Raw genomic sequence first — 27,178 nt, forward strand, 5'->3', positions numbered from 1 at the left:
GACACTGATGTTGCCTTTCGAACCTACGTCAGTAATTTACTGGAGCAATCTCACAAACAGACACAGAAACGTGCTATGATGATAACGTCTTATGTCCATCCTCGAGCTTCGTGTAGGCAAATATTTAAAAAAAATAGACATACTAACAACAGACTCACAGTACATCTGTTCTCTTAAGAAATTTATAGTGAAGAATCCGGCATTTTCAGAAAGTAATGAACAAAAACAACCTTCGTTATCGACAATTTAACATTAATGTTGTGCAAAATGGAGTAAATAAAAAATATTTGAACACTTCCTTCGTGAATTCAGAGTGCTGGCAGATAATGAAATTTTTAAAATCAAATTGAAATAATTATTACTTGACAACTCCTTCTACTCAACAGATGAATCTTGGAGTAGATAATAATTAAGTGGCTGAATTACTTTATCAGATTTTGTTGTAGATTCAAATAAAAAAATAGTTTCGTTTTGACACTGACCACATCACGGTGAGTTGTTGTCAGTACGATCAACATAACATGCAAATGACTGAGTGAAACTAAAATAACTGCACTTGGGAATGCGAGTGAAGCTGCTACACTTTAATAGTTCTAAAACAGTAAAATTTTTGTCTGGTACGTTTATTATTTACATAAAATTGACTCTTGATGCCATTTCTTTCTGGGGTGCCCTAAAATATTAGAGCTAAGAGGCTTATCTCAAAAACGTACAAAAAGATTGTGGAAAATTAAATTTGTCCAATTATAGCTAAACCGTCACGGGGTGAGAGAGAACCGGTTTATCGTTACGTAGCTCCTCGACATCTAGTGCCATCTTGTGGAGGTTACGTATTTAGGGAAAAATTAGAGCCAGCTATTTCTTTTTGTATGCGTAAAGTTCACGGATCCTTCGAGTGTCCGTAGCCTCTGGTGGCTGGCTTGCCCGCCTCTTAGCGCGTCACCCAGCGCTGGCGTCATTTTTGACGACAAGTGTCAGCAGGTCGTGTTTCTGTAAGCAAGAGCGCGCGATACGCCTGGGTGGGGAGCCTGTGTTTACTCGGTGCCACTGACTGATAAGCGTCGGCCAGTTTCGAACTAGCTTAACACTCCAATTAGAGGACAGCTGATACGGTGACCTCGACTGGCCGTCAAAGTAGTTATTAAAAGTGAGGCAGATCGGCTCCCGTGTCAGTCCAACCCTAATCGCCATGGAGAAAGGGTAAGTGCCCGTGTCGTGCACCACAAATTATGCAGTTATCGACCTCAGCTCACATGAACTGTACTTCCATTTTATAAGCAAAAACTGAGCTACTAGTACATTGTTTAACAGAGATATTTATTCCCGGAAGCTGTTACCAAGTTGAGAATTAGTCTTGCCTCTTTGTGTGTTAATAGTGGCGTGTACTCCAAGAGTGTTGACGCGCAATTATCATTCACATTTCTGGTAACTCACCTGTGAAAAGGAATGCGAGACATGGATTGTCTTCAGGTTATGACTGTGATCTGTCACTGCTGTATGGGACCCTATTCATCAACACAAGTATTATTTTTCCTATAATTAGCCTTACTATGATGTAAAGGTACCATTTAACCTTCAGTTTACGTTAAGGTATTATGCTGTCGGATGTCATTCCTGTCACCACTTGGTCATATAATGGATAATAAAATCGTGTACTCCAGCCGTCTGAGAATTGTTATAACCTGTTCGGTGTGTTTCTGTGTTGTAATTATTTGTGCATTATGTTTCTTTGGAAGCTGGAAAAAACTTGCCTGTATTATACTGTGGGAATAGGTTGTAGTAACGAAACTGAAATTGTGTACATGTCTCCTCTCGTACCTGTCAGTCACACTTCCAAATGCTTCATTGTATTGTTATTGTATTGTGTTGCGTTGATGAGTACCTTTAAAATCTTCTCTATTACAGAATATGCTTGTGTATGAAACAGTAATTGGCGTATTTCAGAAATAAAGCAGGTTGTCGAAAAGTAGTATACATGTTGATAGCTAAAGAAATTGTACCGTTATACATTGACGAGCTGAAGAAACTGGTACACCTGCCTAATATCGCATAGGGCCCCCGCGAACGTGCAGAAGTGCCGCAACACGACGTAGCATGGACTCGACTAATGTCTGAAGTAATGCTGGAAGGAACTGACATCATGAATCCTACAGGGCTGTCCATAAACCCGTAAGACTACGAGCGGTACAGATCTCTTTTGAACAGCACATTGCAAGGCATCCCAGATATGCTCAACAATGTTAATGTCCGGAGAGTGTTCCTGAAGCCACTCCGTAGCATTGTCCTGCTGGAATTGCACAACTCCCCGTCAGAATGGACAATGGACATGAATGGATGCAGGTGATCAGACAGGATGCTTAGGTATGTGTCGCCTGTTAGAGTCGTACCTAGACGTATCAGGAGTCCTAAATCATTCCAACTGCACACGCCCCACACCATTACAGATCCTCCACCAGCTTGAACAGTCCCTTGCTGACATGCAGGGTCCATGGATTCATGAGTTTGTCTTCATACCCGTACTCGTCCATCCGCTCGATACAATTTGAAACGAGACCAGGCAACATGTTTCCAGTTATCAGTAGTCCAAAGTCGGTGTTGTCGAGCCCAGGCGAGACGTAAAGCTTTGAGTCGTGCAGTCATCAAGGGCACACGAGTGGGCCTTCGCCTCCGGAAGCCCATATCGATGACGTTTCGTTGAATGGTTCGCACGCTGACACTTGCTGATGGGCCAGCATTGAGATCTGCAGCAGTTTGTGAAAGGGTTGCACTTCTGTCACGTTGAATTATTCTCTTCCGTCGTCGTTGGTCCCGTTCTGGCAGGATCTTCTTCCGGCCGCAGCGGTGTCGGAGATTTGATATTTTACCGGATTCCTGGTATTCACGGTAACTCCCTGAAATGGTGGTACGGGAAAATCTCCACTTCATCGCTGCCTCGGGGATGCTGTGCCCTATCGCTCGTGCGCCGACTATAACACCACGTTCAAACCCACTTAAATCTTGATAACCTGCCATTGTAGTAGAAGTAACCCATCTAACAAATGCCGGCCGCTGTGGCCGAGCGGTTCTAGGCGCTTCAGTCTGGAACCGCGCGACCGCTATGGTCGCACGTTCGAATCCTGCCTCGGGCATGGATGTGCGTGATGTCCTTAGGTTAGTTAAGTTTAAGTAGTTCTAAGTCTAGGGGACTGATGACCTCAGATGTTAAGTCTCATAGTGCTGAGAGCCATTTGAACCATTTCTAACAAATGCACGATGCACGAGACACTTGTTGTCTTATATAGGCGTTGCCGACCTCGGCGCCGTATTCTTCCTATTTACATGTCTCTGTATTTGAATACGCGTACGTATACCAGTTTCTTTGGCGCATCAGTGAAAATTGCTAGTTTGAAAAACACAGACGCATATTCCACATGTGTCACAGCACATTAATAGTAATTGTTGCTATTTTCGTGCTTTGAAGATCAGATTACAAAATAAAACACTAACACAAGGAAAAACATACGCATTACATAACCAAAGGAGCTCAAATACACAATCAGAATAAATAAAAAGATTAGACTGCAGGATCACTAACAAAAGATAGTCCGCGCAGCCCAAAAATCTAGCTTTTTGAATAGTTTTGAACAGATCGTCCACAGTTCGAACTTTGTTCAGCTTCCTGCAGATGAGAAGAAGTTGGGCATCCTGTAGTTCCTCACAGCCACAGAGTATATCTCTCATACTATATGACTCCATCGCTCCTGCTTCCCCTTGCTTCACGTCACTCCAGTCCTTGGCTGTTAAGGGTCCTTTCTCATCAGTTAGTCTCTAAAAGAAGCTATTTTTACGATAACTTGGAAAAAAATGAAGCAATCAACGTAAATCTTTTGCACGTTATTTGTTTACTCTTGGACAACATTTCCTGATTTTTCAAAAGTAATTCAGTCATCATTAAACCTTCCGTCCAAGGATTTAAGTGGCTCTGTCCAAAATGAGGTGAGTCCATGACGGAAGCCATGCCATCTGCAAATCGTATCTGATATAAAAAAAAAAAAAAATCTATAGAACAATGCGCTCGGAGTAATAATACAGTTTTTGGAATTTGACAAAATAATAAAATGGATAACGCTTGAAACAAAGATGTAGTTTCGTCGTGTGCTTTGGACACGTTTCTCTCGGTAACTAATGAATAAATTAGTCTATTACTCGTTGCGGACATGCCCGAGGAGTAATTCAGCCACATTTCAGAAAGATATCTTTATTGGTGTACCCTGCATCTCAAACTGAAGGAATGGATTTCGGGCGCATTTATAAAGATATCATTCTGAAACTTGGCTGAATTATTTCTCAGGCATGTTCAGAAGGTGTAATAGGCATTTTTTCAAATTTTAATTTACTCATTGGTTATTACGAAAAGTCACCAAAAGCACACGACAGAAGAACATCATTGTTTCAAACATTTTATAATTTTATCAAATTAAAAAAAAACTGTGCTATTACGACTTATGCAATAGCCTAAAGATCAAGAAAACTGTTTTTTTTTTTTATTTCACATAAGATTTTCTGACTGCAGGACGTCTGTCAACGACTCATCTTATTTTGAACACAATGTTGCCCAAGAATCAACAAGTAACATTAAAAAAGGTATACGTTGATTGCTTCATTAATTTTTCCAAAAATATTGTAAAAATAGCTTGTATTATAGGCTGACTGAGGAGAATTGACCCTCAAGTTCTCCATGTCGTATAACGCTTGTCGAGGTCAGCAACAGATTTCGCTTTGTTATTGTCGGATTCATGTCCAGGTAAGTCACTTCTCCAGAGCTCTTTTCGTCTGAACGTAGGATATGATGGAATTGGGTCATATCGTTCACAGTAAGACGTATCTTCATCTATGAAACTGGAATTCGGAACCGAATAAAGAGTATCTGCTGTCATTTAGTGTTTTAGATCGAAACTTCAAATTCGGAGTAAAGGTAATCCAAGTCTTATATTGTAGAATAAGTGCATCCTTAGGCAGTTAAAGCAGGGTACCTGTGGGAATTCTACACACATCAAAAAAAAGTTTTGAATTACCCCGATCCCCAGAACTCCTAAAGATAGACGTTGACTGTGGGTATTGTATCACAGAAACAGTCCACTTGACTGTTCAGAGATGTTACTAAACTCGCCCAAAGATGTGAATAACCGTGCATGAACAGCGTCTATTAGACGGAGGGGTCCCGACAGCCGATCAGTTCCAGTCATAAACATTAAATGGCCTTCGCCTTATTGCTTTTATCCGCCAAAGCATTATGGCGAAGGCCATTTAATTTTTAGTTTTGGGCCTTCACTTCTGTCTGGTGTCTTTTTTTTAGCCCTTTTTCTACGTACCTGTTTTTAGCTGTCTTCTATTATGTTAATTGGGACTGAGATATAGTCGTCTTTTAGCTCCTCTCTGTCTTCGTGTTCTATAGTTTTGATTTGGGCGCTTTTGACCCCAGTTGTTTTTTGCGCCCTAAAGCAAAACAAAACAAAACAGAAACAAACCAGGAAGGAGGTACACTGCTCGTATTGCCTGTAGTTTAGCCATGCCTAGACTATCAATACCGCGTCAGCCGGAGTGGCCGTGCGGTTCTAGGCGCTACAGTCTGGAGCCGCGAGACCGCTACGGTCGCAGGTTCTAATCCTGCCTCGGGCATGGATGTGTGTGATGTCCTTAGGTTAGTTAGGTTTAAGTAGTTCTAAGTTCTAGGGGACTGATGACCTCAGATGTTAAGTCCCATAGTGCTCAGAGCCATTTGAACCATATCAATACCGCGGTTCGATTGCGTCGGCATTGTTACTTTGTGCCAGGAAGGGCTCTCAACAAGCGAAGTGTCCAGGCGTCTCGGAGTGAACCAAAGCGATGTTGTTCGGACATTGAGGAGATACAGAGAGACAGGAACTGTAGTTGACAAGCCTCGCTCAGGCCGCCCAAGGGCTACTACTGCAGTGGATGATCGCTACCTACGGATTATGGCTCGGAGGAACCCTGGCAGCAACGCCACCATGTTGAATAATGCTTTTCGTGCAGCCACAGGACGTCGTGTTACGACTCAAACTGTGCGCAATAGTCTGCATGATGCGCAACTTCACTCCCGACGTCTACGGCGAGGTCCATCTTTGCAACCACGACACCATGCAGCGCGGTACAGATGGGTCCGACAACATGCTGAATGGACAGCTCAGGATTGGAATCACGTTCTCTTCACCGATGAGTGTCGCATATGCCTTCAACCAGACAATCGTCGGAGACATGTTTGGAGGCAACTCGGTCAGGCTGAACGCCTTAGACACACTGTCCAGCGAGTGCAGCTAGGTGGAGGTTCCCTGCTGTTTTGGGGTGCCTTTATGTGGGGCCGACGTACGCCGCTGGTGGTTACGGAAGGCGCCGTAACGGCTGTACGATACGTGAATGCCATCCTCCGACCGATAATGCAACCATATCGGCAGCATATTGACGAGGCATTCGTCTTCATGGACGACAACTCGCCCCCCATCGTGCACATCTTGTGAATGACTTCCTTCAGGATAACGACATCGCTCGACTAAGAGTGGCCAGCATGTTCTCCAGACATGAACCCTATGGAACATGCCTGGGTTTGATTGAAAAGGACTGTTTATGGATGACGTGGCCCACCAACCACTCTGAGGGATCTACACCGAATCGCCGTTGAGGAGTGGGGCAATCTGGACCAACAGTGCCCTGATGAACTTGTGGATAGTGTGCCACGACGTATACAGGCATGCATCAATGCAAGAGGACGTGCTACTGGGTATTAGAGGTACTGGTGTGTACAGCAGTCTGAACTACCACCTCTGAAGGTCTCGCTGTGTGGAGGAACAAAATGCAATGTGTGGTTTTCATGAGCAGTTAAAAGGGTGGAAATGATGTTTATGCTGATCTCTATTCCAATTTTCTGTACAAGTTCCGGAACTCTCGGAATCGAGGTTATGCAAAACTTTTTTGATGTGTGTATTTTACTGAGTGTACTAGTAAATAAATTAAATACGATCAACTACTAGTTATCTATACGAATACGTACCTGACAGTCAGTAGCAGTGGTCAAACTGTGCAAGAGTTGTTCTTGTCTTCTTTGAAACAGCCTACAGATTGTTGTACTAGAAGTGGAAAATACCATGCGACCGGGCCAGACTTAATCTAGCGGCGACCATATGACAGAGTGAATATTACCGCTTTATTTGACCTGTGGATAATCGCGGGCTGTACTAATACAAGCTAATTCAGTTGTTCAAGTTTTATAATCACCGTTTTTCTTTTTTGGTTTGCTTTTAAAATACCTGATATTTGTCAAACATGAAAGGTTGAAAATTAAGGTAGAAAACAGCTGTAGAATGTGAATAGCAGTTACATTAGGGACTATGATGCTTCAGAAGAGTAACGAATTCGTTAATTTAAAATTTCCTCTCTGTCACAGTCAGCAGGTGTCTCATTAACGATAGCCAGTGCAGAGGTAATTTTCCACGGTGTGTTTCCTAAATAGAATATACTGTCATTTGATTTATGTGTAGGTAAACCATACACAGTCCTATGAATGCATTCTGTTTGATGCCAAGATAAAAAAATAAACCTGGTAATATAATTAAACTTTCAAACCGCTGTAAAAATAACGCCACTGGTAAAAATGACGTCAAACTGCAACGGAAACTTATCGGAGAAGCGGAAAAACGCATGGCAGATAAAAATAAATAGTTATAAAATGTAGCAATAGATGGCGCTGTGAGCATTATAATTTAATAGTGGTCGACCACAAATGACAATTGAAATATACAGCAATGCCTAGCCTAAGGTGTATGTATGACGTTCAAGAAACTGTACACTGGTTACAGTGTGCAGTTAAACAGGGTGTACAGGTGAGATACTGTTAGTTACGTAAGCCCATCCACCACGGCAAGATCATATGGAATAGGATGCAAAAAATCGGTTTTTAATTGTCCTGAGGCCAAAAACCGCATACAAAGCATCACTCACGTCAGTTTTTAATTGTCCTGAGGCCAAAAACCGCATAAAAAGCATCAGTCAAAATCAGATCGGACTATTAACTTCCGTGGGCCTGGCACAAATCATGTTCAATATGCTGTCCACCGTTTTCTGCAATTAGTTGGAATCGTGAAGCAGCATGTTCCACAACTGATCGAATTGCTTTTGGGGTCACTTTCAGAATGTGTTGAACAATGCGCGCCTTCAGTGCAGCTAAGTCTGCAATCGGAACAGTGAACACATCTTTCAAATAGCCCCACAGCCAGAAGTCACACGGATTAAGATAAAGTGATCGGGACGGCCAGGATGTAGGGAAATGGCTCTGGTAATTCTAGCATTTCCGAAATGACTCTTCAGCAGGTACTTTACTGGACTTACAATGTGCGGAGATGCGCTATCTTGCATAAAAATGATCCCATCCACGCATCCGCGCTCTTGGAGAGCTGGAATGACGTGGTTGCGCAAAAGACACTCATAGCACTTGCCAGTGACGGTACATGTAACAGGACCGGAAGAACCTGTCTCTTCGAAAAAATGTGGCCCTATGATAAATGATGCCGTAAACCTGCACCACATAGTGACCTTTTCAGGATGAAGTGCTACTGGCTGATTTGCGTGTGGATTTTCCGTTGCCAATATTCGAAAATTCTGTGTATTGACATATCCTGTCAGATGGAAGTGGGCTTCGTCTGTCCACAAAATCTTTCACGGCCAATCATTATCCACATCCCTGTGAGTAAGAAATTCTAAAGCAAAGGTCTCTCTTGCTGGCAGGTCAACAGGAAGCAACTCGTGCATACGGGTAATTTTGAATGGATAGCAAAGAAGGATATTTCGTAGGTATTTACGCACCGTTCTCAAGGGTATGTCCAATGTTCGGGCAATTCTCTGTGCACTAAACGTTTGCAACCACCACTCGTTTCATCCTGCACTGCTGTGGCCACTGCTTCCACTGACGTCGAATCAGATCGTTTCCTCCCTCTACCAGGTTGCACAGCAAAAGAACCAGTCTTTTCTAATTTCCGAATCATTTCCTGTAGACCCACGGCAGTCATCGGACCAACGTCTTTTTTCAAACCCTTCAGTGTCCTAAACTTCTGCAGAGCGACGTGTGCACAGTTATTATTCTTGTAATACAGCTTTACAAGCAGGGCGCGATCCTGCATTGAGACCGTCATGGCGAACGTCGCAGACGCTAAAGGAGGAAAAGCCGTGTACCCGGCGTGTTTAAACTAACTTCAATGGGGCGTGCGCATGACAGGTTCAAATGGCTCTGAGCACTATGGGACTTAACATCTTAGGTCATCAGTCCCCTAGAACTTAGAACTACTCAAGCCTAACTAACCTAAGGACATCACACACATCCATGCCCGAGGCACGATTCGAACTTGCGACTGTAGCAGTCCCGCGGTTCCGGAATGTAGCACCTAGAACCGCACGGCCACCGCGGCCGGCGCATGACAGGTGTTTTCATTTGCGTAATCTGATGCACACAGCGCTATGTATTGATCAATTTTCACACTATTTCTTATCTTCTGCCATACGTTTCCCCCCTTCTCCGATAATACTCTGTTGCAATTTGACGTCATTCTGACCAGTGGTGTTATTTATTCAGCGTTTTGAAAGTTTAATTATAATCACCCTGTATATAGTCGAATATTAAGAAATGAGACATTTCGCAAAAAGACGAAAACAGTGTTGACAGCAAACTCAAGCTAGCTTAACATATATTTAATCTACTGGTCTCAAGCCACAAACAATGAGCTGATCAGACATAGCTGAAAATACGATATTACGGTAAAAACCAAATATTTTTTCTCTTATCTTGTGACAGTACCCTGATCCACAATAAAGTATCCAGCCAGTAAATCGGTGAGACATCATCTTTCGCGCTTTCCAGCTACGAGTCTACAGTTCAGTTTTGCGGACACTCCAAGACAGTGTCCAGATGACCGAATTCAGTGAACACGTTACGCCAGCGGACACGAGGGATTTACGTAATGTACACAGAAACCAAGTTGAAACACTGTGCCAATGTGGCCGCCAGTGTTACTAGAAACAACTGACGTGGCGCAGCGGTTAAGGCAGTCAGGAGGAGAGAATTCAAATCCTTTCGGACCACGTACGGTTAGATTTTTCATTGCTTTCCTTAAATAACTTCGTTTGTGATAGGTTTTTGGACGATACGGTATTTTGCAACCCTGTACGCCATGACAGTTTTTGTGCAACTATTTCACTTTTAGGCATCGACGGGTCAGTGCCACGTTCGAGCATGCCTATTGGAGTAGCCCATGACACACCGGTGAAGTTCAAGAATGTCAGGAATCTTAGGAACCTTGAATTGCAGCCATTTTATCATAAAATTCCAAAATCTAAATTCATACCATGCCATCCGTGAATTCCTCATACTGCATCCCACCGTCGAACTCTTGTAACATATTGCCTGTGATCAGTCAGCAACTGAATGGCTGCGTACCCTCGCACTCAGTACTAATGAACGGTGGACCTGGATCGTATCAGTCGCTACCAACAGATCATAAAGCATCAAACGTTTCTTTAATTTGAAGTTATGGCGTGTAGAAATGTTTACTTCACTTCGTGGTAGCATCAGAAAATGTTACCGTAATTACACGGTATTAATTTAGGCCTGTAATTGTGAAAATTTTTACTTGTGCGGTTGATTGCTTTTTGTCGAATTCTCTTCTAACCATTTTTTATCTCGCAGTTCTTTTGTAACAAATGATTAACAGGATTATACTGTGAACGCGCATACTGACTGTACTGGCGTTCTCGGTGCGTGCGGGCGCTTGTCTGTCACTCATAACTGTCTTTGTTCGTACCACTTCAATAATTTTATTGTAGCAGTGGTACAACATATATACGAATTTATCGTTTCATAGTATCAGTAATCTTGATATTGGGTGAAGGCAATTGTGTTCAATTCCAAGACGGCTCTCTCAAGTGCTAAGCAGATTCTTACATTCCATTTTCCCGTCGTCTTCGACTTAAGTTACGTGAAATGGAAAAATAATATTGTCTTTACTCAATGCAGAACCTGTAATTCTGGCACAACAGATAGCCAACAGAAATCAAGCTGGATTGTCGCAACTTTCTTGTGTAAGTAGGCTGTTTAGGTTTTTATGTTGGTAACGCCACGCAGCGATCTGGTTGAAAATCACTGAGTGTGCTGTGTGCAGTCTGAGGCTGGTCGGCATTGTTGCAATATTTGCTATTATAGTGTTGGGCAGTTGGATGCGAACAGCGCGTAGAGTTGCGCAGTTGGAGGTGAACCGCCAGCAGTGGTGGGTGTGGGGAGAGAGATGGCGGAGTTTTCAGAGCGGACGAATTGGACGTGTGTCCATCAGAAAGAGTAAATTTCTAATATTGGGTATCATGGACTGATATATATATATATATATATATATATATATATATATATATATATATATATATATATATATAATGACTTTTGAACACTATTAAGATAAATACATTGCTTGTTCTCTGTCAAAATCTTTCATTTGCTAACTATGCCTTTCAGTAGTTAGTGCCTTCAGTAGTTTGAATCTTTTATTTAGCTGGCAGTAGTGACGCTCGCTGTATTGCAGTAGTTCGAGTAACGAAGATTTTTGTGAGGCAAGTGATTTGTGAAACGTATAGGTTAATGTTAGTCAGGGCCATTCTCTTGTAGGAATTTTTGAAAGTCAGATTGAGTTGCGCTAAAAATATTGGCTGTCAGTTTAATGTTGATCAGAATAGGTAAAGAGCGAAATGTCTGAGTACGTTCAGTTCTGCTCAGCTGTTTGAAAGTCAAATAATGTAAGAGGTTTATCAGCACAGTAATTCATTAATTTTTCTAAGGGGGCGTTTCACTTGTTGGTTGATTAAAAAGTCAGAGGACAGTAGCCATTAGACGATTCTCGGGGGGGAACGGTGTTTGTGTTTGTCCATTCTAACTTCGGTCTTCGACGGTTATCGAAATCAATTAAAGCGAATGCCAGGATGGATCCTTCAGAAATGCCGTCGTTGCTCTCCTGCGCCGTGTATTCCAACAGCACTGACAATATTAATTTCTAAGCAGAAAGCCCTCTTGTCTAAACGCACTTTTTTCTATTCACTTGACATCCCGTTGTCTCAAAGTGATGAACATACTGATGAAAATTAGGTTTGGAATCTCATATCACCTCTGTCAAAGCTATATTTCATTACACGTACACAATGCTTTCGTAAGTATGTGGCTCTTAATGTCACCCCCTAATGCTCATCAATGCCAAAATAATTCCCCCTTAATTTAGTTGTGGTCAATAAAATTTATCAACGAAAAGCATAAAGAATCAATTAATCGTAGACAAATGGACACCATAGCTTTTTTCTAAACGAGCAATTCTTACTTCGCTTTACGATATTATTCAGATATATAAAGGAAGTAATTATTTATAAATACCTTAAACACAATACGTTACGTCGCTTATTAGTTAGTTTACCAGCAATTCTACATGCATGCACTGGCACCACATACCATTGAAATCCAGATTACTTGTATTAAAAAGAGACAACACGACATTCGTTAAAAAATCCTCAAGTGGCGGATCGTATTGCACTTTCATTTACAGTTTTAGACAAGAATTTGATTTTCATTTGCAAGGCTCTCATCAAACAACGGTAAAATGCTAGTCATCAGTGACAGTGTTAGGCCTCTTTTAGCAGAGTCATCCAATACTGGCATCTGTTTGCAATCGATGGAAACCTCTGAAAAATGTTGGACTAAAGCAGCGATGAGAAATATTTTTAATTTATTTCCGAGATAACGCGCGCCACACAAAAGTGAAAGACTAATGTATGTGTTTGTGCATATATTGTAAAGTGGATGACTTGTTCAGTATGTGTGGTGTAACTGCGTCACTCTCCTAAGAAACAAATCGTCTCTGGCATTTTGGTGGGAACATTTCAGGAATGTTTCTCTACCGCGACACAAATCCATTATTGCTTTCGAGATTCTTCTTCCTGTGCATCGCAGAATACACGGAATGAAATGTTGAAAATCAATGAAGCTGCAAATACAAGCGACTAACGTGAGTTGCAGTCACGCGTCGTGCCTTTTCTGGAACGTTTACATAAACTATTTTGCCAACGATAAGCTGCTAGGATGTCGGCGAGGGTTATCAGCGAGGGAGACAGGACACGACCTCTGCCACTTGTCTTATCACACTGTGTGACGTCCTCTGGTAACTGATTACTGAAGAAACGAGGGTCTTCCAGCATGCGATATAGAATCTCCCCCTGCTAACCTAAGACATTAAACCGCAACTGACATGGTGGCGGCTGCGAGATAAGGGAGTGAGAATATGCATAGGTACAAAAGAAAGGAGCGAGTAGAAGACAATGGAACAAACAAATGGTTCCAATAAACATAGGTCCGGAAATCAATGGTTTCCCCGTTACAAAGCATTACAACCGAGTACGAGAATACCCTATAACACAGTTTGAGAGGTCCAAATTGCAAATATATGCTTGAGGACAAACACATTACACACTACACGGCCACCGTTCATGCGAAGGAAGCCTTCAGCACCTCTCCCCATGGATACATGTACTCGCGTGATCCGTGGTGCAACACTGGCCATAGATGACAGGGGAGAAAGACAGATGCGGAGTTGTGTAAGGGTGAATGGGCGTGTAAGTGTTGCGCAAGTGAGCGCCCAGACGAAAGAAACAGGCTACCAACAGTGTCTCCTCAGAGAAAGTTGCTGCGTATTGGCCTCTGCAGCAGGTGTCTGGTTCATGCACCCATACTGACTGCTGTTCATCGGCGATAAAGACTGCAATTTGCACACCAGTTCCACAACTGGACGTCCACTGACTGGCGACAGGTGGCCTTTTGTGACGACTCACCTTTTATGCTCCATCTGACAGATGGCCGTTGGCGCATACGGCGTGAAACGTGTGAAGGCTGTCACCCTGAAACAACCGTCGGTAGGATCCAGGCCGCAGGAGGGAGCGTTATAGCCTGAGGAATGTTTTCGTGTCTTTCCCTGGGTGATCTCGTCATTCTGGAAGACACAATGGATCAACAGAGGTATACGTCTATCCTTGGGGACCACGTGCACCCGTACTTGTAGTTGGGTTTTCCTCGGCGCAATCGCATCTATTAGCAGGACAATACAACGTGTCACACAGTCACAGCGTACGCGCATGGTTCGAAGAGCACCAGTATGAGTTTACCGTTCTCTCCACCCAGATCTGGCTGTTCGCGCCGTGGATCATCAACTGGGAAACCTACTGCAGCTGACCACGGCACTGGAGTCAGCATAGTTGCACATCCCTGACGGTACCTTCCCACTCTCTCTTCCTGCAAATCTCGCATTTGTCTCGGCTGCAAAAGGCGATTATTCAGGCGTTTGACAGGTGGTCGCATTAATGTGACTGGTCAGTGTACAAGTGGAATAAATTACCGCTTTTATTTCTATAATTATATCCAGTGTAAATCCAGTCTGTATTTGACACTTTGTTCATAATTATTGCACATACGAAGGGCAGCATCAATTACAAATTTAACGGTCGAATGATTGTGCTAGTGGCTCTCTTTCAATTTTTGAAGCTGAAAGACAGTTCTGTTTCTCTCGTGGGCATTCAGTGACAAAGTACGAAAACATGCGTTAATACAACAATTTTGCTGGTTGGATTTGAAGCGCTATTGGCAACTACCAGTATGTGCCAAATCTCTGCGGAAGTATTAGGGTCACCAGAGTAAGCCGTACGCCTGAGGTGTTTTCCAGGAAGATGGTACAGTTTTGCGAGGCCTTAGAGCTACACTATAAAGGTGATTTATTAGGGATTCTGCAGCACTAGTGAATGCTATTACAGCGGTGGCATGAATTTAAGAAAAGCTTTTAGTCCAACAGAAAATCGTATTTCTCTTCTAGAGACGTATTCAGAATGAAGCAGAGGCTTCCAATCTATTCTTTTATTGACGATCTTTTATTAACATAAGTGTGAGATACAAGCTTTCTGTTGGCTTTCTACTAATAACTCATCAATTGTGGATCGACTTGAGGCTTCCCGCTCTTTTTTTGCACTGTTTTATAGATGCTATGTACCCAAAGATCACATTCGTCTTAGATTATGAGTGGACCCAGTGACTGCCTCACTCTCAAATGAAAGAACAGTACGTTGGTCAGGGTGTAATGCGTCGTACACGCCTCTGTCATCCGCTTTTATTTTGCTAAGTACCCTTCAGCCATTTACCACTACACAACAGAAAATGTAACCATGTCTTTCGTCAATGAGGATGCAAGCGCTTATTTGGATTCGTGACAGACATAAATTGATCGGTGTTCCCCTTCATGTGATAATAATGTCTATTTTCGCCCGTGAGAAGAAACGGGAATAGTGAAACCTGGTGTTTCAATGATAGGAAGCCGAATTATTGCTCTGTGGACTACAAACACAACTTTACGCTATGCCGCCGAACGTAGTGATGCAGCAGTTAAGATTCTGGGCGAGTATTGATAGAATACCAGGTCTCATAGTCTTGTCTAAACATCCTCTTTTACACTCCCTATTTCTTTTGTCTCAATAACTTTAGAGGAATGCAGGGCATGATCCCTACAATATATGGGTTTGGTCGGTTTGCTACCGCCATCAAAGTCCGCCAATACACTCACTGATGATACTGAAACCAATCCTGGGCTGTAACATAACATTCTATCTATGATACAGAATGTCAAATTAAACACTTTCCAGCCGTCTAGTTTCCAACCTTATTTTATTTGGCAACCAGTTTCAGTGTTTTACTACGCCATCTTCAGGCCCCTGACCGACATGTTGGAAGATTCTACCTCGCTTGTAATCAAAGCAGGGTTGGTTGGTTGTTTGGGGAAGGAGACCAGACAGCGTGGTCATCGGTCTCATCGGATTAGGGAAGAATGGGGAAGGAAGTCGGCCGTGCCCTTTCAGAGGAACCATCCCGGCATTTGCCTGGAGTGATTTAGGGAAATCACGGAAAACTTAAATCAGGATGGCCGGACCCGGGATTGAACCATCGTCCTCCCGAATGCGAGTCCAGTGTCTAAATCAAGGCAGGGGCCAGCAATACGGATATCAGTAGATTTCTGCTATAGCGATGCCGAGTCGGCAGATCGCTATAGCAAAAATCTACTGATATCCGTATTGCTGGCCCCTGCTTTGATCACAAGCGAGGTAGACTCTTCCAACACGTCGGTCAGCGATCTGAAGATTGTGTAGTAAAAAGTTGAAACTGGTTGCCAAACAAAATAAGGTTGGAAACTAGACGGCTAGGAGGTCTTTAATTTGACATCCTGTATCGAATAGCCAAGTACCGCACCCTTATCTAAAAAGATGGACAAACAGAGACTATCTGTGATAGGTTCAATCTCCGCTAGACGACAGCGCTATTTAAATCTGCGGCGAATGCTGGGTAGCAGTGATTCCATACCAAGAAGAAGACATACAGGGTACATAGGATTAGGATCAACGGCTCGCTAGGGGCCAGGGAAAAACAGTGTTCCCTAGGTCATTGTGCTTCTATCTTAATGGGAAAATACAGTTCACCCTGTAAGTCTTCTTGTCACCAAACTGTGAGTACAAGTCGGTCATCAAGCTGTAACACTGTGACCCCGGAGCAAAGGACTCACTAAGTACAGAGAGCCTAAATTACCTGAGTTCAATGACCAATTCACACTGAATGTACCACTGCGTCATGCTGGATGCAAATTGAGTTGTACTATCCTGTGCCGCACGGATCACAGCAGTAACACCTAGCCCCAACCGATATGAGTTCTTCCGCACAGAGGTGTTGAGCTACTCACAACATTTCCTGATAGAAATTCTAGTGTGCAATATTTAGAGGTTGGAAATCCTTCGTTTCTTTACTGACATTGACCTTCGAATTGTGTCCTGTCGATCAGTGTATTCTGTAACGAATGGTGCAGGCTACATCTTCATGGATACTCTGAGAATCACATTCAAGTGCCTGGCAGAGGGTTCATCGAACCACCTTCACAGTTCTTTGTTATTCGAATGTCGTATAGCGTGCAGAAAGAATGAACACCTATATCTTTCCGTACGAGCTCTGATTTACCTTATTTTATCGTGGTTATTGTTCCTCCCTATGTAGGTCGGTGTCAACAAAATATTTTCGCATTCGGAGGAGAAATTTAGTGATTCCTCCGCAACGAAAAACGTCTTGGTTTTAATTAGGTCCATCCCAAATCCTGTACCATTTCAATGACACTCTCTCCCCTATTTCGCAATAATACAAAACGTGCTGCCTTTCTTTGAACCTTTTCAATGTTCTCCGTCAGTCCTATCTGGTAAGGATCCCATAACGCGCAGCAGTATTCTAAAAGAGGACGGATAAGCGTAGTGTAGGCAGTCTCCTTAGTGGGTCTGTTACATTTTCTAAGCGTCCAGTCAATGAAACGCAGTCTTTGGTTAGCCTTCCCCACAACATTTTCTACGTGTTCCTTCTAATTTAAGTTGTTCGTAATTGTAATATCCTGGTATTTAGTTGAGTTTACGGCTTTTAGATTAGACTGATTTATCGTGTAACCGAAGTTTAACAAGTTCTATTTAGCACTCATGTGGATGACCTCACACTTTTCGTTATTTAAGGTCAACTGCCACTTTTCGCACCATTCATATATCTTTTCTAAATCATTTTACAGTTTGTTTTGATATTCTGACGACTTTATTAGTCGATAAACGACAGCGTCATCTGCAAGCAACCGAAGACGGCTGCTCAGATTAGCTCCCAAATAGTTTAGATAGATAAGGAACAGCAAAGGGCCTATAACACTACCTTGGGGAACCCCAGAAATCATTTCTGTTTTACTCGATGTCTTTCCGTCAATTACTACGAAGTATGACGTCTGTGACAGGAAATCGTAAATCTAGTTGCATAACTGAGACGATATTCCATAAGCACGCAATTTCACTACGAACCGCTTGTGTGCTACAGTGTCAAAAGCCTTCCGGAAATCCAGAAATACGGAATAGATCTGAAATCCCTTGTCAACAGCACTCAACACTTCATGTGAATAAAGAGCTAGTTGTGTTTCACAGGAACGATGTTTTCTAAACCCATGTCGACTGTGTGTCAATAGACCGTTTTCTTCGAGGTAATTCATAATGTTCGAACACAATATATATTCTAAAATCCTGCTGCATATCGACGTTAACGATATGGACATGTAATTTAGTGGATTACTCCTACTACCTTCCTTGAATATTGGTGTGACCTGTGCAACTTTCCAGTCTTTGGGTACGGATCTTTCGTCGAGCGAACGGTTGTATATGACTGTTAAGTATGGAGCTAATGCATCAGTATACTCCGAAAGGAACCTAATTGGTATATAGTCTGGACCAGAAGACTTGCTTTCATTAAGTGATTTAAGTTGCTTCGCTGCTCCGAGGATATTTACTTCTACGTTACTCATGTTGGCAGCTGTTCTTGATTCGAATTCTGGAATATTTACTTTCTCTTCTTTTGTGAAGGCATTTCGGAAGGCTATGTTTAGTAACTCTGCTTTGGCAGCACTGTCTTCGAGAGTATCTCTATTGCTATGGCGCAGAGAAGGCATTGATGTTTCTTGCCGCTAACATACTTCACATACGACCAGAATCTCTTTGGATTTTCTGCCAGGTTTCGAGACAAAGTTTCGTTGTGGAAACTGTTATAGGCATCTCGCCAAATTTCGAGCTTCTGTAAAAGATCGCCAATCTTGAGGATTTTCCGTCTGTTTAAATTTGGCATGTTTGTTTCGTTGTTTTTGCAAGAATGTTCGAAACCGTTTTGTGTCTCTAGGAGGACCAGCTCCGTCGTTTGTTAATTTATTTGGTATAAATCTTTCAATTGCTGTCAATACTATTTCTTTGAATTTAAGCCACATCTGGTCTACACTTATATTATTAATTTGGAATGAGTGGAGATTGTCTCTTAGGAAGGCGTCAAGTGAATTTTTATCTGCTTTTTTGAATAGGTATATTTTTCTCTTATTTTTCGAGGATTTGGGGATTACAGTATTCAATCTGGATACGACAACTCTGTGTTCACTAATCCCTGAATCGATTTTGATGCTCGTTATTAACTCAGGGTTATTTGTCGCTAAGAGGTCAAGTGTGTTTTCACAACTGTTTACTATTCGCTTGGGCTCATGAACTAATTGCTCCAAATAATTCTCAGAGAATGCGATTAGCACGATTTCGGATGGTATTTTATGCGTACCTCTGGAATTAAACATGTATTTTCGCCAACATATCGAGGGTAAATTAAAGTCACCACCAACTATTATCGTAAAAGACCGGTACGTGTTTGAAATCAAACTCAAGTTTTCTTTGAACCTTTCAGCAACTGTGTCATCTGAATTGGGAGGTCGGTAAAAAGATCCAATTATTATTTTGTTCCGGTTGCCAACAATGAAAGTTTTCTGTGTGCGTAGAGAGAAGCCCAAGTCGTCGCTGCCAGGCCTGTGGAAGTACCCGTCCCTCCGCGATGTGCCGCTGCACTCCGGAGGACTGTGGCTGCAGGGCCGGCGCGAGGACGACGGCGCCGAAGGGTTGTGGCGCGTTCACGACCGCCTCTACGACCTGGCCGGCTGGGAGAAGTCGCACCCCGGCGGCTCTGACTGGATCACACTCACCAAGGTATGATGCACAGCGGCACCCACGCCTGGGCTTCAGCCGGTGTCGATATCTAGCCTTAGCTTGGAATGGGTTGATTCCCTACCTCAAACAGCGCAAATGCACAGTGAAGTATCACTTTCACCTTTCCATTTATCACCCAGCAGTTAGATTGTTATTGTGCTCTTCAGTCTGAAGACTGGTTGGTGCAGCTCTCCAGTTCACATATCTACTGCTACGAACATTCATCTGAACCTGCTTCTGTATTCAATATTCGGTCCTCCTCTACATATTTTACTCCCTCTTCCCCTCTCCTCAGCCATGCCTCCTCCCCTCTCTCACCCAAACACACCTCCCCTTCATTACGAACTCGACGATTATTTAGTGCCTCAGGGTGCATCCTTCGATCTAGGAACCATTGTCTGGAGTGACACTTGTGTGGAGATGGGAAGTGTTAACATTTCTCCGGAGCCCAAGTCACATCAAGTAGTTTTTTTTCTTTCACGTACATTATCTTCACCATCTCACAACCAATCTGTCACATTCCAAGGTAACCTAGACCTCAGGCTAGCAGCAGATCAGTCTGTCACCACAAACAGATTCTTTGTCTTCACATTCGTTGGATTCGTCAGTTCACGAACAGACTACCTGCCAAAAGCCGCTTATCCCAGTAAGAGTCCTAGGGTCCACAGAAAAGCCTCTCTACAGAAGTGTCAGTCCGCGCAAGTGTCGCATCCCCGTGTCGTACAAACCAGTCCCTTCTTTTAGACAACCTATGACATAAATTTCTTTTTTCCCCAGTTCGGGTCAGTGCTTCTCCTCTGGTTATCAGATACAGACACCTGCTTTTCAGCATTCTCCTCTATAAACCCATTTCAAAAGCTTCTATCGTCTTCTTGTCTGAAGTGTTTATCGTTCACATTTGACTCCCATACATGACGACAATATAGCCAAATACTTACTTACTTAGTGCGACCAGACCTAGAGGACAGCGTGCAGCTACAAAGCTTCTCTTTTACTGGATTCTGTTTCCTCCTTTTTGCTGCCAAATACTGTGTATGGCGATTTTTAGCAAGTTTTCATGGATACCATCTCTTCATCTTTTATTTGACCTACCTAGTGGTCTTCTTCCAAGGAGAGTGAAATCCATGTTTTTCAAAAGCCATCGGTGTTTATTTATCTGAGTTAGATGACCGACCTGTACAAGCCTTGGTTCTCAGCAGGCCTACAATGTCTCGGCTGTTCTGAACCTCATCTGACTCACTCTTACGACGAATCCTCCCTCCTCCATGATCTAATACCGTACTAACCGTAAACCTTCCTTAAGACTTTCTGCTCGGAAACGGGAAGGCTATTTAAATCTTTTTTGTGTGTGCTCCAAGTGTTGCAACCATACAATCTTACAGATTGGATCAGTGGTTTGTGCAGTTGGTGACTGAAATTCCTTGAGAGATTCCGCGTTTAAAAAGCTGACTGCAGCGGAAGCTAATCCAGACAGATACCTTCAGAAAGGATTTCTCAAGACATACATTTATATTTGATACGTGCTTGAAAATGACCAAAGGTTGAAATCCGCGAATCACATAGATAATAAGAAGAATACAGCGTTCCTGGGACATGTTTTCGTTTTCCAAATGCGTTGAGGTTATAGACACCCACAAAAATAAAAATAAATTTAAATAGTGGTTCAAATGGCTCTGAGCACTATGGGACTCAACTGCTGTGGACATAAGTCCCCTGGGACTTAGAACTACTTAAACCTAACTAACCTAAGGACATCACACACATCCATGCCCGAGGCAGGATTCGGACCTGCGACCGTAGCGGTCGTGCGGTTCCAGACTGTAGCGCCTTTAACCGCTCTGCCACTCCGGCCGGCTTTAAATAGTATATTTGACAATACTAAATTGATTTTTCGCATAAACACTTCTAATGTTGTTGTCAGTTTGCATTTTATGATCTCCATGATTCAGCCATTGTCAGTTATTTTGCTGCGGTGATAGAAAACTCATCTACTACTTTTAGTGTCTTATATCCTAATCTAAATCCCTAAGAATCGCCTATTTAATGCAGCTACATACATTACTGACATTGTACTTTTGTTCATATTCATTGTAACCTTGAATTTTTTAATATATTCTCCTGATCTTTAATTCTCCTTCCAAATTTCTCCTTGATTTCCTTCACAGATTGGTCACTGTACAGACAGAATAACCCTGAGCGTCGGCTACAAACCTTTAACGTCTCAAAAACTGCTTCCCTTTCTAGTTCTTCGGGCAACGGCCTTGCCGCAGTGGATACACTGTTTCCCGTGAGATCACCGAAGTTAAGCGCTGTCGGGCGTGGCCGGCACTTGGATGGGTGACCATCCAGGCCGCCATGCGCTGTTGCCATTTTTCGGGGTGCACTCAGCCTCGTGATGCCAATTGAGGACTACTCAACCGAATAGTAGCGGCTCCGGTCAAAGAAAACCATCTTAACGACCGGGAGAGCGGCGTGCTGACCACACGCCCCTCCTATCCGCATCCTCAACTGAGGATGACACGGCGGTCGGATGGTCCCCTGGCCCACTTGTGGCCTGAGGACGGAGTGCTTTCTAGTTCTTCGGTTTCTATGACTGCAGTCTAGTTTCTGTACAGGTTGTAGATAACCTTCTGCTATCTGTATTTTACTCCTGCTACTTTCAGAATTTCAAAGCACTATTTCAGCAAAAATTCTTGTACTAGGGCACCTCAGACGATCTCTGAACCCTAAATTAACCTGAAACTTTCAACCTACATCCAACAGAAATATTGCAGTAGATAAATATCTCCCCTTCAAAATGTACACTAGGAAACCCTAATCCGATCCATAATGACGTCTGCAACTTGATAACTCTATAAATCTTTTTTAAAATTGGTTCATTCCCTGCTCTATATAGCGGACCTGCAATTTTAGCTTTTTCGTTCTATTATTGTGATTTATTTTCACCCGAAAATAACCGGATTCTCTCAGTGCCTCAGAGTCTGTAGAGGGGTGGCAGTGGCGAAGGAGAGATTTGACAGTGGTGAATGGGCACCGGTGGCTGCGCGCGCCATGTAAACGACAAAGATGCATATTTTGATTGTTAACTTAACTATGAATAATAAGCGATTATCTCAACTCTCGTGTTTCATTACAATCTGATTGAATTCGAACCATTATACTGTTCTCTTCAACTCATCGTCCTCTGGCACACTTACGTTTCTGCGGACGCTAACAGATTGAGGATGATTTTATCTAATGTTATTGTCTTAAAGTCAAGCAAAGAAACACAAAAATGAGGGGCCTAAGCACTTAACAGATTTTTTGTAAGGCTCTCATTTTGTTAAACTTTTGTCTAGCAATCATTAATTTTCCCGTTTTGACCAACCGTAAAGCATCCAGTGTTAACACTGATTTAAATCATCACAAACAACAAAATTTTATAAAAATAGTGTTCATTACTTCATCAATGTCAGTGGCACTAGTAGCTAACGTTACTGTTCGAACTTTACAACATACGGAAAACTGTTAATGAAGTAGAAGTGAGTGCTCCAAGAGTTCATAGTTCGTAAATATTTTCGGTCCCAGTGCTTGTATGGAACCCATGATAAGCCTCCTGAAAATATCGGTCAGAATTAGTAACGTTGGAAAATTTTATTTTAGTAAGAATTAGTAACGGTGGAAAATTTCGTTTTAACATTATTTCCCTAAAAATACGAGACTGTAGTGGTAGGAATCTCAACTGTGAATAATGCAGGAGATGATTTGCTGCTCCTGAGTTGATTTGCTTTATAAGCCAGGGATTCTCCCCGAAACGTTGAATGAAATTTGTAGAGAAGAATCCTTTTCTGCTTTACTGACTGGGACGATATATATGCTAGAAATACACGAGGGACGTTCAATAAGTAATGCCCCACATTCTTTTTAAAAGCCATTAATATACATAGGCAAACGTCGTTGTTGGTGCTTGACATATGATGTTTGTTCTGTGCGCCGGTGAAGTTTCGAATAATTGTGGCAGATGGCAGTGCCGTAGTTCAGCGTCAAAATGGCGTCTACAAACGACTCACATTACAAGCAACACGATGTTATTGAATTCTTGTGTGCAGAATAAGAAACCGTGGTGAACATCCATAAACGTTTGTGTGCAGTGTATGGCGATGCTGCAGTGGATAGGATTGCAGTTGGGCGATGGGTAAAGAATATAACCGCCTCAGGAACCGCAGAAACAGGGCTCCGAGATCAACCATGCTCGGGACGTCCCGTCACAGCCACTGCTCCAGACATGCTGAATCTTGAGGATGCCATTATTCGTGCCGACCGGAGGATCACGACTCGACATTCTCTACAGGGAACAGACTTCAAAGATGGCGAGATAGTCAGCCATACAGTGAAAACATGGCTACACCTACAAGACAAGAGCTTTTACCAGCAGGGAATTCATGCTCTTCCAAAACGTTGGCGTACGGCCGTAGAACGTGATGGAGACTACTTAGAAAAATAGGACACGGGCAAGACATGTTTTATCTATTGTTCTCCAAATTCAGACTCTTAACAATAAATATGTTCAGAGAAAAGAACGTGGGGCATTACTTATTGAACGGCCCTCGTACTTTAATCTAGTAGGGCTCGTGACTCTGTGTGTGTGTGTGTGTGTGTGTGTGTGTGTGTGTGTGTTTGTAGTGTATGTACATTCATGCTGCCTTTCGTTTGACTGCAGGGAACGGATATCACAGAAGCATTCGAAGCACATCATGTGCGCAATGTTGCGGAAACCAAGCTGAAGGACTTCTACGTGCGAGACGCAAAAACGCGGCGCAACTCGCCGTACGTCTTTGATCCGAAAGGCTTCTACTGCACGCTGAAGGAACGCGCACGCCAGGCACTGGCGAACGAGAAGTACGTCGGCTCCACAGGCACCGTCTACTCCAAGGTAAGCAGGCTGGGCACAGACACGTGTATTGAAGATGCAAGCGGCTGGACGTGCTATGTTGTAAGGAGAGTCCAGGACTTCAGGCTCTGAGCTCGTTTTTTGAAGGAGCAGGTTTCAAACCTCTGTCAGATCATTCGCATTTAGATTTACCATGGTTTCCCTTAACAGTGTTATCCTTTTCCATGCCTTTCCAATATGATCATGCTCTATAAGCACATTATAGTTGTCTGTATGTCAAACCCTAATCTTTCTTTCACAAGATTCAAGAGATACCTACATCAAAAAAATCTATCTTGGACGTATTCAGTTTGCTTCTCTACAGTTACCATTTCTGGTACTTCCATTTCACGATACTTACGAGAAAACAGAAGCCACAGAAAGAACCCGTCTTGAAGCAATTATACAGAAACAGATACAAAGAATTTTTAGAGCTACTTTTTCTCACGTCAGCAAATCGCGTCCTGCAAGAGAGCACTTCGTAGGTCAGGGGCTATTTATTACTAGCTTTCTCATTCGCTGGATTATGTTAGACCTCCAGTTGTGACATCCTGAAGAAGAACGTGTATAGTTCAAATAAGATACGACGATTGTTATTGCTCTTTTTCTAATTACTTGGCATTTGTTAATGTAGGCAAAATACCAGTGTTGAAATGTTTATCATCTTTAGATATATTCATCATAAATTGTATTTTACTATTATTTTTATTATTCTGCATCACCCATGAAGTTTGAGTCTCAATAGGTTAAGAATTATAATGTAATATGCAGGGTGTCCCACCTAACTCTACATCTCATGTATTTTTGAAACGAAACAAAACGTGAAAAATACAATGACAGAGACACATCTGTCAGGGGCTCACACAATGGATAGGTATGCACAATCCATAAATGTAAACAAACACCACTTGCAACACAATGTTACGTTCTTTCAAATAGCACATACATGTTTTTCCTACGGAAATGAAAACTAGAGATAGAAGTAGTGACGGTAGATTCGTTTTCACTGTTCTCAACCTCAGAGCTTCTGAAATACGTAGACTTTAAACGATGGCAACGGCGCCACGGGGGCTGCCGTAATATGCAGAGGAATGGTTGCTTGTAACAGCCTTCAGACCGGGCAGGCAACCCGCATTACGGCATTACAGCATTACGGTAGAAACAATAGCACCGTTCCTATTGCTTAAAGTCTAAGTATTCGACAACGTATAAGGTTTAGAGTAATCAAACCAAGTCTGCCATCACTAATTGTATCTCTAGCTTCCCTTTTGTAGAAAGAAAGCATACATGTGGCAATTAAAGAAAGTAACGTTGTGTTGAAAGTGATGTTTGTTTACTTGTAGATATTGTGCATTCCTTCCCTTTGCGAAATAGATGGATCCCTTGTGAATTGCACATTCACATATGCCCCTACGCGGAACTCAAACCGACAACCTCCGCTGAACGTAGCGGCAATGCTCCTCTGACGCTTCGGAAAATGGCTTTGCAGTTCTAATGTATACCTGATCACTACGATATTTCTTCGGTTAATGTACACTACTGGCCATTAAAATTGTTACACAAAGAAGAAATGCAGATGATAAACGGGTATTCATTGGACAAATATACTTTACTCGAACTGGCATGTGATTATATTTCCACGCAATTTGGGTGCATAGATCCTGAGAAATCAGTACCCAGAACCACCACCTCTGGCCGTAATAATGGCCCTGATACGCCTGGGCATTGAGTCAAACAGAGCTTGGATGGCGTGTACAGGTACAGCAGCCCATGCAGCTTCAACACGATACCACAGTTCATCAAGAGTAGTGACTGGCGTATAGTGACGAGCCAGTCGTTTTCAATTGGTGAGACATGTGGAGAATGTGCTGGCCAGGGCAGCAGTCGAGCATTTTCTGTATCCAGAAAGACCCGTACAGGACCTGTAACATGCGGTCGTGCATTATCCTGCTGAAATGTAGGGTTTCGCAGGTATCGAATGAAGGGTAGAGCCACGGGTCGTAACACATCTGAAATGTAACGTCCACTGTTCAAGGTGGCGTCACTACGAATAAGAGGTGACAGAGACGTGTAACCAATGGCACCCCATACCATCACGCCGGGTGATACGCCAGCATGACGATGACGAATACACGCTTCCAATGTGCGTTCACCGCGATGTCGCGAAACACGGATGCGACCATCACGATGCTGTAAACAGAACCTGGATTCGTCCGAAAAAGTGACGTTTTGCCATTCATGCACCCAGGTTCGTCGTTTAGTACACCATCCCAGGCGATCCTGTCTGTGATGCAGCGTCAAGGGTAACCGCAGCCATTGTATCCGAGCTGATAGTCCATGCTGCTGCAAACGTCGTCGAACTGTTCGTGCAGATGGTTGTTGTCTTGCAAACGTCCCCATCTGTTGACTCGGGGATCTAGACGTGGCTGCACGATCCGTTACAGCCATGCGGATAAGATGCCTGTCATCTCGACTGCTAGTGATACGAGGCCGTTGGGATCCAGCACGGCGTTCCGTATTATCCTCCTGAACCCACAGATTCCATATCCTGCCAACAGTCATTGCATCTCGACCAAAGCGAGCAGCAATGTCGCGATACGATAA

The 27,178-nt window shown here is 42.9% G+C and overlaps 1 protein-coding gene across 1 annotated transcript in view; it reads left to right on the forward strand.

Moving 5' to 3' along the window:
* The first annotated feature begins 1,058 nt into the window (after window positions 1-1,058).
* The window catches only part of LOC124774964 (cytochrome b5-related protein-like), a 34,417-nt gene continuing 8,297 nt past the window's right edge, over window positions 1,059-27,178 (forward strand). The window contains exons 1-3 of the mRNA XM_047249691.1: window positions 1,059-1,200; window positions 19,461-19,665; window positions 24,365-24,577. Coding sequence (XP_047105647.1) covers window positions 1,190-1,200; window positions 19,461-19,665; window positions 24,365-24,577 — 429 coding nt within the window. The 5' untranslated portion in view covers window positions 1,059-1,189. The remainder of the gene's footprint in view (window positions 1,201-19,460; window positions 19,666-24,364; window positions 24,578-27,178) is intronic.

The sequence above is a fragment of the Schistocerca piceifrons genome, chromosome 2, assembly GCF_021461385.2.
Source record: "Schistocerca piceifrons isolate TAMUIC-IGC-003096 chromosome 2, iqSchPice1.1, whole genome shotgun sequence".
In the NCBI taxonomy this organism is placed as follows: Eukaryota; Metazoa; Arthropoda; class Insecta; order Orthoptera; family Acrididae; genus Schistocerca; species Schistocerca piceifrons.